Source organism: Chelon labrosus, assembly GCF_963514085.1.
Source record: "Chelon labrosus genome assembly, chromosome: 12".
Lineage (NCBI taxonomy): Eukaryota > Metazoa > Chordata > Actinopteri > Mugiliformes > Mugilidae > Chelon > Chelon labrosus.
The window spans coordinates 27,371,459-27,387,870 of NC_140345.1; the positions used below are offsets into that span (position 1 = coordinate 27,371,459).

Here is a 16,412-nt window from a genome sequence, read left to right on the forward strand (position 1 = left end):
GCTGACCTTGCCGACTGCACAAGTCACTGCACTGAAACAATCTCCATGTAAATCAGTGTGGTGGAGGTTGGTTAACTCTAAAAACAGCTCATTTATCTGAAGATCAGAAACTCAGTCTTGGTTTTTGTCAGGCTGCACCTACTCTGGTTGATATTCATGTTGTGGTTTAAATGTGTCAGGAGATGACTTCAGAGTTACATAAGCATTGACCACGGGCTAATGTTAGCCGCAACCCTAACCCTCGCCATGCTTTTATATAGCAATGAGTTTAAGAACGCTATCAAATAATGTGTGAAGTTGTGCGTTTCTGATCTGTGCAGTTATGTGTTTCTGATCTGTGCAGTTGTGTGTTTCTGATCTGTGGTGTTGTGTGTTTCTGAAATGTTGAGTTGTGTGTTTTTTTATCTGTGGAATTGAGTTTTTCTTGTCTGTGGGATAGGGTGTTTCTGATATGTGAAGTGTGTGTCTCTGATCTATGGAGTTGTGTGTTTCCGATCTCTGGAGTTGTGTGTTTTGGATCTGTGGAGCTGTGTGTTTCTGAACTGTGGAGTTGTGTGTTTCTGAACTGTGGAGTTGTGTGTTTCTGATCTGTGGAGTTGTATGTTTTTTATCTGTGCAGTTGTGTGTTTCTGATCTCTGGAGTTGTGCGTTTCTTGTCCGTGGAATAGTGTGTTTCTGATATGTGAAGTGTGTGTCTCTTTCTGATGTGTGGAGTACATAACATATTTAAGTTTAAATGTAATAAATCTGCACGCTATAATGTGTATTTGCAAGTACTGCTCACTAAATGTCTAAATCTTAAACATTTCACTCCTTGAGGCCTTTGTTGATACTTTATACAGATTTAAAATAAAATATGCGACGCACTCAGAATCAGAATACTTTATTAATCCTTCAAGGATTTTTTTTTTTTTTTTTACTGACCACTTGTTATATAGTATATATTGCATGATGGAATAAATCATTTGATGCATAATCTTTGGCTGCCAGCACTTCTGTAATCCATAATTACTGTCGTGCCCCTTTGTAGTATTATATACAGAAGCATAATCAACAAGTTAAGTGAAATTAAATACAGTGAGCATGCAGAACTTCAATAAAAAGCCCCCCAAAACCCCAAACCGTCTTTTTAACTCTAGGCTATAAAGCAGATTTGTCTTTATTTTCTTGTATATTCTTTGCAGGGTTATCTGCATACATCAATGCAGTACAGCTAGCTTATTCGACAGACAGAGGACCTACAAAAGTCTTCACACGTGAGTACTGTAGGCCAAAGTGTTCGTCTTTACGCGATGGGAATGATCTCCGTGGTGCATTTGCATGAGGCGGGACACCAGGTTTGTACCAGGGTATTGCTGCATCCAACTACGGCTTTCAAGGTTGGACAGTTGATGAACTGGTTTATATAAGGACAGGGGTTGGCTAGGAGAAAAAGCAAAGGAACAAAGAGATTAGCTCATTGTCTTGATTATCTTATTAGACAAATAAATAAATTAAACGCCATACTTACTGCAGAGTTTGTCCACACAGGCGTTGGGACAGGAAGCACATGGAGGTCCAGCCTTGTAAGGTGGCCACCTCCTGAAATTCCCTCTGTTGAATGTAAAGGAGACTTGTCACTTAGTTCCTGTCTGAATATAAAAAAAGGAAGTCTAATTAAATATGATTATATATATATTTTTGTGGGTGGAAGATGTCACGTACGCTCTGTAATAATGGCAGGCGTAGAAATAGATGTTATTAGGGCACAGTGCCATTCCACAGCCAATTTTGTATGAGCTGTTCCACACCACCTGATGACAAAAGCAAAATGCACAGCACAGTTTTCAGTGTTAATGCAGCTCTAAATAGTTGTAGATTGTTCAGACAGCGTCATTACTCATTTATCTTTCCTTTTTTAAATATCTCCTTATTTCTTTTAAAACACGTTGGAATAAATTCTGTTGTAGAAGTTGATTTGATATGAAAAGTATTCAGTAACAGCTTCTTCTCTTTTTAAAATTTTTCTTTTGTCGTAACTGTCTGCAAATTATATCTTATTTTTTTAACCACTTATTTTTATCCACTCAGGTCTGACATAGGCCAGTATCAGGTAACGATAACATCAAAATGAAACTACACGTGAGCTGTGGTTGGTTTAAGAGTCTCTGGATGCATAAAAACATGTAATGAGGGGAAGACATTTCTGCAAATGAAAACGACTTGTTGATGACAGAGGCGCAACCCTTTCTGGCCACAGCGTATCGTCTTTTAAAGGTACTCAGGCATGTATATAGACTCTTAGATTAGCAGCAGCAAGGCCTGAGTCAGAAATATCACAGCATATTGTATTGTTTCTTGTTGTTTCCTATCTCATTTTATCTCATCTTAGTTATCTTAAGTTGTGTCTTATTTTATCTTTTCTCAGACGTATCGTATCTTATTGTGTCGTATCGTTTCATTTATTGTCGTATCCTCACGAATCTCATCATTCTGTGTGTTATTGTATGATACCGTATGGTATCATGTAGTGTCGTGTCATATTGTATCGCTTCATAATGCATCGTATCGTATTGTATCACGTCATAATACATCGTATCACATCACTTCATCATGCATCATATCGTATTGTATCGCTTCTTAATGCAACGTTTCTATCGTATCATAATGCATCATATCGTATCATATCGCTTCATAATGCATCGTTGTGCATTGTATCGTATGGTAACATATCGCCTCATAATGCATCATATTGTATCGTATTGCTTCATAATACATCGTTTTTATCGTATCATAATGCATCGTTTTTATCGTATCATAATGCATCGCATCGTATCGTATCGTATCGCTTCATGATGCATATTTTTTATTGTATCATAATGCATCATATCATATCATATCGCATCGTATCGCTTCATAATGCATCGTATCATATCGCTTCATAATGCATTGTATCGTATCGTATTATATCGTATCACTCTGCAGTCAGGAGTTAATTTTTTCAAATATACATTCTCATTTGATCCACACTTACGGTGACACATTTGCTTTAGTATGCAAAAGCACATAATAAGAGAGCAGCCACATGACCGTATAACCTGTTGTTACCTGTGTATAGTGGCCGATAGAGTGTCCATTGGTGGTTCCGTTGGGGTAAAGGTAGTTTGACACCTCACTGTGCCAGGCATTGATAATGTCACTCCATGTGGCAGGAGACGATGAATAGAACAGATTCTCCCCTAATTCATATCCTGTTCGATGGTGGGAAACACACAGCAGCACTGATTAATGGGTCTGCAAATCCACAGTTCTTTTTCTTTTTTTTTTAATGTCCCAGTAGATTAAATTATTTAGATAAAACTGGGTTTGTTAAAAGGTCTTTTGATGATAATCTCCATAACGTATCCCTCTCTGTAATTTGTCATTAAAAGACTGAAGATAAGATAATGTTCACTGGGACTCTGACCATCAATCACAAGGTCACTCAGTTCACAAGGAGCCTTCACATTGAATGCATCTTTGAGGTATTAGCTAACGTCCTGGTATAATTGGTGCAGGCTAAAAGAGAAAGTGAGGGAACAAAGGAAGCAGAAATATACCGTTGAGCATGCGGGTGCTTGGAGCTCCATGAGCCAGAATGCAGTGGTCGACCCAGGCTTGAGCACCGGTTGCTATCTCGTCACTATAGTTCTGTTACAGAAAAACAAAATCAGCAGTGTCATTTCAAACCGACATCCACGCTCCAGAAAATGATCCATTCTCTCACAAAGGTACCGGCTTTGACAACCAAGACCATTTGTGGTTTAAAGCACGACTGAGATGAAAAACGACACTCGGAGACACGTTCCACTCCGACCCTTAAAGTACAAAATGGCTCTGACTGAAGTGGCCTTCCTCTCCGAGACCAGTTAATGTGCCGCTCGAGTAGCTCAAAGCCAAAAACTTCAAGTTCCAATATAAAAACGTTATTCTTCTCTTCACTTCTTCAGCCGAAACCTTAACGCCTCCAGACATCCAGCCTTTTAGGAGACATTCACATTTTGAGCTGCATTTGTAGTGGTTTAGTTTCTTACACTGAGTCATAGTGATATGCATCGATCAGGCATAACATTATGACTAATATTGTGCAGGTCTCCCTTGTGGTGACTCATCAGAGAATGGACATGGGCCTACATAGCTACAGAATGTTGTTAGTGGGGGGGGGGGGGGGGCTTTGAGGGGAGGGGCCTCTGTGGATCATCCCACAGATACTTGATCAGTTTGGGATCTAGTGAATTTGGAGGCCAGGTCAACACCTTGTGCTGTTCTTCATGTTTTTTTTGTTGTTGTTCCTAAAGTGTTTTTGTGTGTGTGTCTGTGTCAGGCTGCATCCTGCTGGGGATGGCTGCTGCCATCAAGGAGTGTCATTGCTATGGGGTGGGGGTGTCTGGTCTGGTCTAGGTGGGTGCTACATGTCTAAGTAACATCCACACCAATGAATGCCAGGTCCAAAAGTTTCCCAGCAGAACACTGAATTGTTACTAGTGAGACCAGTGTTCACCATGGAGACTATTTCCTGGACCAGAAAGACCTAGACCAGTGTTGTCCATGGAGACTACTTCCGGGACCAGAGAGATCTAGACCAGTGTTGTCCATGGAGACTACTTCCTGGACCAGAGAGACCTGGACCAGTGTTCACCATAGAGACTACTTCCTGATTCATTCAATAATTTTCTGTGTTTTTTGTGTTTGTTTGACTTGTTGCACTTTTTAAGTCTTTTGGATTTAAAAGCAAACTTGAAATAGAAAAAATAAATGAATGCACGGATCAATAAACCTCAACCAAGCGAGACAAACCAAATGCAGAGATTTATTAGCAAACATTTTCTGAGCCGCTCTCATTGTTGGGCGTAGGAAGCAGGACTGACTGACCATTAGCAGCATGTCAGAGGCAGTAGGCTCAACCGCCCTCCTGAAGGCATTGTGCAGGTCGACGATCTCCGCCTGAACCGTCGTGTTTCCCGGGCAAATGTCTGCACGCACACACAAAGAGACACGCACAAAGAGACAAGCTCAATTTAGAGCGGCGTGTAAACACCAGATTAAAGACATAATAAGGAGTGATATTTACTCGGGCCGCTTAATATCAACGACGTGACTCACAAATATATCCTGGTTTAATTGCTCTGAAATGGCTCGGCATAACAAAAGGCACACACAGAGAGGACCGGGCCAAATCCCATAATCTTATTGGGAGACTTACCGCTGTGGTTTCAGGCCATGCTGAAAATAAAGTTAAAACACGCCTGATGGATTTAATACGGTGCTTACCTTGCTGCGGAGACATCACGGTGCATTTTAAAAACGAGAGGAAATCCAGGTTAATTTTCTCACAAGTGAAACAGAAGAGTAAAAATATACATTATAAAAAAAAGAGATGCACAAGTTATATGATATTTTAAGAACTGTGTGACTTTGATTTTGTTCTGAATGCACAATTCTAATGTCCAACTATTCATATGTGATTATGAATTAATGATTATCAGAAAAAGAAAAAAAAACAGTCCTACAGATTAGAAATGCATCATATTGAAATAAATCATCATTTGTTTTGGCTGCAACCTGAAGTAAAATGCAAAATATTGAGTTGAAAATGTTGTAAAAAATCTCACATAATTTAAATAATGCAGCATCAGTTCTTCAGTGCTCAGTTATTAACAGTGATGCATAATATTTAATAACTTGACGGCTCTTCTACTCACCACAACACAGGCAGTGTGCACTTGACGCAGGGCCAAGATGCAAATCAGGGCCGCAAACATTTTCCCAACAACAAAAAACGAAGAAACCTCTGTGGGGTGAAGCAAAATTAATGAAAAATATTATTATGCACGATCGTTTAGTATATTATTTTCAGAATACAGATCAGATAAGAAACAAAATGCATTATCAAATCATCTGGACTTAATTTAAAACTGAAAAGAAATATAAAAATTAGAAAGCAATAGTTCAGGTGGGTTCCTCTTCTTGCCTGCAGGATATTCTCCTGAATTAAATTAACTTAAGCTCGAAATATATTTTAGGTAACACCTGCACTGACATACCTGCTTCCAGGTCTTCAGGAGGAGGAGGTGAGTTGGCACATTCATCCTCCTGCTTTTATAGATCCAGCCGAGGCGCTGGCTGTAAACTAAATTTATAGCACATTCCCCCTCCGGCTGATGGGGATGCATACGTATCCGGGGTTTTACGCCGTATACAGGACAGAAAAAAAAAAGAAAAAGAAAAGTTTATCACACAGAACTGAAAGAGGCTTTTTCTTCTAAAGAGTGCAGCTGACAGGAAGTAAACAAGGAATTGTTAAGCCCTAGGGTGTAGTGCCTACCTGATGTATTGGCTCGTGTTTGCGCTGCCTAGAATTGAAAGGTCAAGGTAAATAAAAGAAATAGAGCGCTGGTAGATTACACGATTTAAATGAATGCTCCTGTATATAGATGGATTAAAGGCATAATGCTCGGGGAGGCTGAAGACGCGCCCATCGATTGGCTCCGGCACAAAAGTCAACACATCAGGAAGGTGATTATGACCGACGTGTTTGAGTCTGCACAAATATCTTTTTATGGACCATTTTATACTATGTGCGATTATACGGCGGCTACGTCTATGACACAGCAACACGAGCTTGAAGGTTTAATTCAATTATAAGTTTTTTTTTTAATTTACCGAACAAAACTAATCTTCTCAGATCTTATTTGTAACACGGGCCTTGTTCAAACCATGTATCAACATGCGTCCTGAGTGATCCAGTTAAAAGCGGCCAACTTAAAGTACAGATGTGAAAACGATGCGTCTGAGTGCAGACATTTTTGCAGAAATGTAAATACACAACGTGCTCTGGCCTCGTACTCAACTGACGTCCTCTTGCGTCATTTATTCTGGAAAAAACAACACGCTATTATAAAAGGTCACCATGTGATCATATTGATGTGAGCAAAGTGGCCATGTGGAGGTAAATTACTGTTTTTCCCTCAGCTGTAACAGCACCCTGACTAATTTTGGAAGGAAATGCAACCTGAAGTGACATTACTGTGCTTATGGACACTTCGCAGGTTTAAAGTCGCATTCTGAGCTGTGTTTGGGTTGTATTTGCTTCCAGAAGCTAGCTAACTCTCACAGTGGCGTGGTGGTTAGCACTGATGCCTCACAGCAAGAAGGTTCTGGGTTCTAATCCATCGGCCGACTGGGGTCTGTCTGTGTGGAGTCTGCATGTTCTCCCCATGTCTGCGTGGGTTCTCTCCAGGTTCTCCAGCTTCCTCCCACCGTCCAAAGACATGCTGGTTAGGTTCATTGGTGATTCTAAATTGGCCGTAGGTGTGAGTGTCTCTCTGTGTTAGCCCTGTGATAGACTGGAGACCTGTCCAGGGTGGACCCCACCTCTAGCCCAATGACAGCTGGGATAGGCTCCAGCCCGCCCATGACCCTACACAGGATAAACGGTTACTGAAGATGAATGAAGGAACGCGAGCTCTCACTAAAAATCAGTAGTTAGCATTTACAAAGTCTGAATCCATGATGGTGCTTGCTTTAAAAAAATAAGTACAGCGTATAGCTCAGCATTTCTTTGTAACTGGTGGAGGTAGAGCAGAGTTTAGTATCAACCAATTGCCAGTGAGTCTAGAGGACAGGTCATCGATAATGTGGCTGCACTCTTGGACAGTACTACTCAGACTCTTGCCCCAAACTTACAACATCCCGCGGTCCATATCCCCTAGAAACTGGCGTCAGTTTGACCAATGGGAGGAAGTGGAGACGTGTCGTCCTTTTTTTTTTTTTTACAGTCTATACTCGTGACACATGTGGAAATGGATTTAAATGCCCACTTGTGATCCTGTTACCACCCAAAGTGTATGGAAAATCTTATATTCTCATGGCAGCAGCAATACACTCTGCACAAAGAAAGCAGACATTTTTTTTTATCTCTGAGCTGCTTTTCTCTTGTTCCGAGCAGAGAACATTGCTCTCTGTTGATTCTTGACTACGCGTCTCAATGCACAATGAGCATTATGCTGCTATCGCCCTTTGGCTTAATGCATCTTTGTGGTATTTGTTGTACGGTACAATAGCAGGAGTCAAACATTCTCAGTGATTACTTCAGTCTCGGAGTGACGTCACTGGGTTTCAGAGAAATCAACTTAGAACTTGTAAGAAAGTCAGTGCGTTTGGGTGAAACTGGGTCAGACCCATTTGGAAGGCATGTTCCGGTAAAGTCGAGGTTCCTGTTTGGTGGAATGAAAGGCCAAACATGTTGCTGACGGCCCACCAGTACACACCCAGATGCGAGCAACAAAGGTGTAGGAGTCAGCGTATTTATTGAATACGATCTGTAATCTAATCTTCAGTGAGATTTTATACATAAGCTATTTAATTACCGTGGTTGTACTCTGGACTTCTTTGGACGATATTTTCACTAAACTATTGTTTAGTTTTGAATGTTTTATATAAATAGACGTACATTTCTTGTTTTTTTCTTTTTTAAATCTTGGGACCATGTTGAAAGAAATGGTTTCTCTTGGTATCCTTATCTCTAATCAGTCATCAAGTGTTTTATTATCATAGAGTGTTATTTATTTCGCACATGCACTTCATATACCACTGACAAACCCTCATTCAGTATATTTAATTTCCACTATTGGGTTTATTCAAATGGACTTGATTAGTTTTTTGTAGTACTCTGTTTTTGTATTTGTATTTGCACAACGGAAACCTGGAGAAGCTTATCTCTGTTTTGAGAAATCCAGATATGCTAGTTGGATGACTCTTACTCTACCGTTGCAAATCACTTGCAGCTTCTTGTTTCTGGAGCGATGAATAAACCAATATCTGTCGTACTAATCAAACGATAATGAAGTTTACTTGGCAGACTTGCTTCAGTCTGTAATAATTAATCTGCAATAGATGCAGGGTTCCCAACATGTACAGAAGATAAGGACATGTTCCAGTGGAAATGAATCAGTACTATGAGGTCAAACTTGCTTGGCATATTCTTATCAGAATATGAGTCTATCACCACATGAGGCCCCGGCCAATTGGCACAGATTTGACTGGCACAGACAATCTTTGCAGGAGCATGAGCTCCTTTGTGCAACAAATGTTGAGCCTTCACAGTTAATTCCAGGACCAAATCATGGATAATTCATTGCCAGTGAAAGTTGATATAGTAATTTAATAAATTGCCACTTTATCATCTCCATTAAATTAATCTTTAGCACCAATGTATACAAACATTGTCAGGAGTTAAATGACTTCCGATTTCAATGTCGAAGTCGATGTCAACTAGTCGATGACGTCACACATGAGTAGAAAATAATGCTTGGCAACAGTGAAATTCATATTCCTGAGCTAAATACATATTGTAGAGTTTCACACACAAGAAGCTTGAACACAAGCAACTGTCGGCCGTAGCCCATGTCCACACCATAAACACCGTCAGTCTGACACTTCGCTCAGCAAACTCTCAACTCTACCACAATTTCCGTTTCTCTCACGGTGTCTTTACTGACATCAAGGACAAAAAAACATACTCTGCAACCACAGCAATACTGTGCACTGCAGATATGTATAGCCTATATAAATCAGCCTACTGTCAAAAGCGTTTAATAGTACTTCACAGCGTGTTGTAAGATAGAATAGTGTAACCGGGGATAAAAAGTAGTATATCTCTAAATTCTTCTCCATGTACTGCAACTAAAGGTCTAATAACTTTATCAACTTTAGTTGATGTGCAGCCTCCTTCTCACTGTTACCACTAGATGTTGTTAACTGACTGCTGTCCAGAGGATTTGGATTGTTCCTCTGCTAGCGTTAGCGGATGCATTGCAATAGTACTTGTATTTACTACTTGTATTTCAGGACTGACATGGGCTTTGATGAAACGCTGCTAGTTTGCTGCGATGACCCACTTGGTTCCTCACCTGTCTTCCACGAGGCGTCTGTGTTGTTACAGTCGACTTCCTGCTTAATGCGTCTACATTGTATTGGGGCAAGTTTTAGCTAAATATCAGCGCCTGCAATCTAATATGTGACAATGCTAGCATGCAGATGTTTAGCCTCTTAGGTTGTTGTGTTGTTGTGCAAACCAAACATAAATGTACTGCTGGAGCTGATGGCAATGTCTTGATATTTGAAGGAGACTCTGACTTATCTGTTTATATGCACCATTTCTTGCATGTTTCTCTTTTTCCTTGGCATTTGAATGCACTTATTGGAAGTTACTTTGGACAGTGGGGTCTGTCAAATGAATGTAGTGTAATGTAAATAAGATCTATACCATATTTCGTGGTGAGATATTTCACAGAAACACCTAAATGTCAACTCAAAGGTTGCACTGAAGGATAAGTTAGAATACCACCAAAATCATTAGGATTCATTTTTTGGGAAACGTGAATTAAACATGAAACAGCTCCATGAATTTCGAGACCAAAACGCAGTGACGGTCAGATGTTCATCGTCCTAACTACAGCTACTGCAGCAGCGTGGCAAAAAATGTGTTGGTGCAAGGCCAGATGTTCAATTTTAAGTTCTTGTTTGCTTTCTGCTGTCAGTAATAAATGTTCAGTGACATGATGGATACTGTGGGTGTAGTTCTTTATGTACCCATGGCGTTGTATACATCCAGATATGCCCTTCCTTGGAACAAAATCTCTTCCCATGAAGCGCCACGAGCGAAGGCACACCATTTAAAGTAATACTAGCCATTACGGAATAGAGAGCTAGACAAGCCCTGAGTGCGGCTTCAGGCAGAAACCCCCCTGGCAGAAAAGTGACAGCCTAATGAGGTGTGGCTCTGTGAAAATTACTTGAGAAAGGTTCAAGTCTTTTGTTGGAAATCTTTTCTTGTTCGCTGCCGCTGAAGCTGAATCTTTGAGAGAAGGAGAAATGCTGCTGAATGCATTCAAGGTCTCTCGGTTTTATTAAAACAGAAACGAATAATAAAAAAAGTAAGGTGATTAATTATGAACAGAAATAATATAAATGAGGTTTTGTAGCTTCATAATTTAATTTAATGCAAACAAAGCTTCCATCCTTGTGGGCTGTTTCTGATTCCTCGCATTAGAACTAATGTGCTTCTGCTAGCCTTTAGCCTTTAGCATTTAATATTTACATATAACATCATTTATTGTAGTAGTCACATTTAAGATGTTTACACGTGATGCTGAATCTTTGAGAGAATCAGAAATGCTGCTGAATGCATTCACCAAAGGTCTCTGCAGACAGGTTCCATTAAAATGGCAACTAATAATAATAACTCGTCAATTTTGAACTGAAAAAAAATATATAAAGTAGATTTTGTAGCTTCATAATTTCATTTAATGCAAACAAAGCCTCCGTCCTTGTGGGCTGTTTCTGATTCCTCATGTTAGAGCTAATGTGCTTCTGCTAGCCTTTAGCATTTAATATTTACATATAACATAATTTATTGTAGTACTATCACATTTCAGATGCAGACACATGAATCATTGTCATTTTGAGTTACGTCAAAATCTGAATGCTGAATCCTTGAGAGAAGCAGAAATGCATTCACCAAAGGTTTATGAAGAAACAGGTTAAATTAAAGCAGAAATTAATAATAATAAATGAGGTGCACTGATTAATTTTGAACAGAAAACATATATAAAGTAGGTTTTTTAGCTTTGTAATTCCATTGAACATAAACAAAGCGTCCATCTTTGTCGGTTGTTTCTGAACTGTGTGTCAGTAATTTGCTTGTGCTAGCCTTTAGCATTTTAATATTTGAGCACATAATCTATTTAGCTGTGTCCAAACCCACATTATCATTCATTCATTCATTCATAACATAATGTATTGTATCAGATTTCAGATGTATACACATGAATCATTGTCATTTTGAGTCACTGCCCCAGAACTAAAGGAATATAAAATTAAAACAGCCACTGCAATAATGAGAAATATAAAAATATATAAATATTAATGCTCCATCAGGAAATAATTATGCCTAATTATCAGGTACTAATTGGAATGCATTAAAAAAGAAGCAATCACTGTGGTATATTAAAATTAAAGCCATCTTGATTGTGTTCATTTTCCATCCTGAACACTAGGGGTCACTGTCACATCTCTATTCACAGATGAGCCGTGAGGTCCAACACACATCTGCATGAAGCCTTGATTAACAACAATGGACCCAGTGATTGAGCAGGGTTTATTATTTTATTACTGCTGAACACATTCAGGTCCCTCTCGGTGATCTGTGTTCAGTTCCGCTCAGTTCCACGGTCCAACAGTCCTTCAGCCGCTCATGTAAGACTGATGCATCCACAAACACAGCTTGGACAAACACCATGCTCTGCTGCCCACCTTTACAACTGGCTTCACTTTATTTGTCCCGTGTCGGCCGTGTCGGCACTGTTCCCCTGTGGGATTCAACAACTTTCCCACCACGTTAACAGGACTTTAAATGCACCTAAATCTTTTCACTTTGAGGCGTATTTTTTTTTTTTTGGGGTGGCTGTTCTAATCTAAAGCTAAATCATGACTGTGGGTGATCATTAGTGCTGTTCAAATAGTAGTGCCAATCAGAGCAGATTCATAATTTAGATTTTTGTTCAATTTAAGCTTCTGGAAAAAAACAAGTCAAGCATCCACCCAGCACTAACATACTCTTTTGTTCTTTAATTCCAGCTTCTGGTCTCCTCATGCTGTTTCAAAGATTAGATTTGGCCTGATTGGCCTCTTAAATCCCTTTTTTCATGTAATGCTGAAAAATACACCCTTCCAAAAAACAAAAAATCGTGCAATCGCCCAGATGGAGGATATGTGTTATCAGTGTCTGCTTGTGTCTTTTAAGAAGGGTGATTAAAGTCTAATGGGGGATCATGATGTGATGGCAAACAGAGGAAAGGAAAATCTCCATCTTTAAAGGAGACATATCATTAATTTGCGGCCCGGAGTAAGACTCTCAGGGCATCTGACATCTGAGCGGCGCAACGAGTTATCCTCGGGGCAAATGAGCAAGCCAGTCCCTTATTAGGCCAAAAAAAAAATGACTTTGAGAAGAGCCCAATGTCACGATCACATTATACAGGACTAGTAAGTCTAATCACAGCATGACCAGCTTCTCCTTGGTAATTATGGCAGCTCATCAGAAAGGAAGTAGTTCTCAGTCTCTGCTGTTATTCAGCCGGATTTACTTCGCCACTTCTCTCTCTCTATATATATATATATATTTGACGAGCAGAGCACCGTAAAGTAAAGTAATTTGGTGTGATAGATGTCTAAAAACATTCTTCAAAGGAGCGTATGGCGTCTGCAGAAGTTGCAGGTTGACATGCAGGCAGCTCGGTCAGGTTGAACTGTGAAGCTCTGTGAGCTAACGCTAGCTACATTCTCACCATGACGGAGGTCACGTTTCACCCACCAGGACCCGATCCAACGGTTGTTCCTCTTTCTAGACACAAGGGTCAGTAAGGGCACATGCAATCTTGTTATTATGAAATACCCTGCTTGTTGACAATAAAATCATGTTGTTTTTCGTGAGTCCATTTCCAGTTGAACTTTTGACTTGTAATAACTGGTTTGTTTTTGTGTTTTTTTGGCCATTAGGGGGCAGCAGAAACAACCAGCGAACACAACTCTGGCTGTGTTTACACGGGCACCTGATGGTCCACTAATAATCAGAATAAAAGGCCTCATGCAAACACCTCAGTAAGAACAGACTGATCAGATTAGAAGGAGTTTTCCATCAGATGTAAAGTGGTGGTGAGCATGTTTGCTCCAAGCATCAGGTGAGGAGTTTCCAGGAGGAAACATGGAGGTAGAAAAACAACCAGTCGTTTGAGAAGATGAACCGAACTGGAATCCACGTGGACAGGGACATTGGAGACGTGGCGACATCTTGGTCGTCTTCTTCTACTCTATAAATCACAAACGTTCTTCTTCCTCTTCTTCTGTGATATATCCATCAGAGTTGAACTCGGGTTGAGGAAATGGTGTACATGCAACATTACAATTCATTTCAAGTTGCGTTTATGACCGCTTGATGTCCAGTGGTCTCTCTTTTTTTCTCGATGCAAATATCTGGCTCTTCAGCAGCTAAATGCTCCACTGCAGCGTTTTTTCCAAGACAGATGTTAACCTTGTTTTCCAGCTATGACAGAGGTAGAGAGGATGCAGGCCAGACAGTGTAATTGTACAAATTATGTTAAAATGCTTCACAGATTTGAGAGGAACTAGATTTTAAAATGACTTAAGACTTGGAAATGTCAATCATTCACTGAAAGTGTGACATGTGTCCACAACTATGATGCAGATTTCAGTTTATAAGCATCTAGGCTAAACCAACTTACCCAACCGAAATTTCTGTTGAAGATCTGCCAGGCCAATCAAATTGTTTTCTGTTCATCATGTGGTGATGAACAGAGGAGTAACAGTAGTCACACACGTCAAGTGTCGTGGAGTTGAATTTCTATTCAACAAAATGGCTCTGAATGGTTGGTAGGACTTTCCAGTTGCATTTGGGAGAATCTTTTTCTCCTGTATTTGCTGAAATCATAGACTGCAAAAAAAATGGACACCATGACAGCGCATCAAAAGTGAAGTCAAAGCGTGTGGAGCTCCCCCTGGTGTCTGACTGAAGCTCCACCCCCTCCATGTTTGTGGGTGGGGCTTGGGCCAAACTACAACAACAAAGTACACGTCAAATAATTTGTTTTTCAAGGATGGTTTCTGTCATTTTAGGCAGTTAATATAATTTAAAAGTTAACATAGTTTCGTTTAAGTTACTTGACGCTACAAAAACAGGATGTGACATCATGATGATTGACAGTCGCCACTGACAACCACTCAGTGGAGCAGTCCCGTAGGACTGCGAAAGACCGTGATCCAACATTTCAAACACAAGACAGACTCTGGCTCCAAATTTGCAAACTATCCCCGGGATACTAGCGTCAGTGTGGCCCGGCCAGCAGGGATCATGAGTCAGAGATTTATTGTTGTAGAGGTTGAAGTTTTGAAGCATTTGTTGTTGTTAGTGGCAATCACAGGTCATGTCTCAGAGAGCTGCTGTGGCCCCCCCCCATACAAAGTGGCTTTAATAATAAATACAGAGCGATGGGGGGGCACTGACCCGGACATATTAAATATGTATGACCGCTACAGAGGAGTGAGCTACCGAGAATAAGACATGCACACGTGCATAGTCAACAAATAAGTCAAAGTTATCACCAGCTAGCTGTAGGGTTGCACGAGTTCAGAAGTTAAGTCGACAACGACCTAGCCTCTGGTGATGTCGCGAATAAAAACACAGTAGAAGGTAATGAAATCTATATTCTTGACCTGATTACATACACTGAGAACAGACAGCCCGTGTGCAACATACTGTGAGCTGCAGATATGTATAGCCTGTATAAAAACAGGCAGCACCTCAGCACCATCAATGCATTTAATAGTACTCCACAGCATGGAAACCTTCTCCGTGTACTGCAGCTAAACGTCTAATAACTTTGGTGAAGTTGTTAACTGACTGCTGTCCAGAGGATTCGGACCGTTCCTCTGCTAGCGTTAGCGTTAGCCTTTTCAGATGGATTGCGGTAGTACTTTAGTTGTATTTCAGGACTTGACATGTCATGGTAGTACAGGCTCCATCTCTTGGTTAGCACTGATGCCTCACGACAAGAAGGTTCGAATCCAGGCCGACTGGGATGCAAACTCACGGGGTTCTCTCTGCGTGGGTTCTCTCCAGGTACTCCAGCTTCCTCCCACCGTTCAAAGACATGCTCGTTAGGTTCACTGGTGATTCTAAATTGGCCGTAGGTGTGAGTGTCTCTCTGTGTTAGACCTGTGATAGACTGGAGACCTGTCTAGGGTGTACCCCACCTCTCACCCGATGACAGCTGGGATAGGCTCCAGCCCGCGGTTACAGAAGATGAATGAATGAATGAACGACCCACCAGGCTCCTCACCTGTCTTCTAGGAGACGTCCACGTTGTTACTGATCAGCGACTAGTGGACATGATGCTTGAAGCATCGATCAAACCGACCAGTCGACCAGTCTGTCTAGACCCCAAACAAAAACTCCTCGACCGTTCCCGCAGCATGAAGGTCTGCATGTATGTATCGACTATGTGGCACAGCGTTCGACTGCTTTCTTTCTACTTCTCTCTCTAACAGACTATTGATTACTATTTCTGTCCGCCCACCTTTCTTAAGTCCTTTACTGCCTAAACAACACCCACCACCCGTCTCCCTTCTCCTCCTCGTCCCCCCTCTCTCTAACTCTGGTATTTCCCAATGAAGCCCCCTCCCCTCTCCCCTCTCCCATCTCTCTCCTTCCCCTTTCCCTCTCCCTCCCCTCTTTTCCTCTCTTCAGATGGATTCTTCAGTCAGTCGCGTGGAACTGGTGCGGCTGCCGGAGAGAGAGAGAGAGAAAGAGAGAGAGA

General features: G+C 40.8%; 1 protein-coding gene across 1 annotated transcript; it reads right to left on the reverse strand.

Moving 5' to 3' along the window:
* Positions 1-1,264: 1,264 nt before the first annotated feature.
* On the reverse strand, positions 1,265-5,780 carry LOC311496636 (cysteine-rich venom protein; the record flags this gene model as incomplete). The annotated part of the gene is made up of 7 exons (XM_084556535.1): positions 1,265-1,422; positions 1,511-1,593; positions 1,705-1,793; positions 3,088-3,230; positions 3,579-3,669; positions 4,891-4,991; positions 5,717-5,780. The coding sequence occupies 7 exons, from the start codon at positions 5,778-5,780 to the stop codon at positions 1,286-1,288; spliced, it is 708 nt and encodes a 235-aa protein (XP_084412661.1). The 3' UTR covers positions 1,265-1,285.
* Between the last annotated feature and the right edge of the window lie 10,632 nt (positions 5,781-16,412).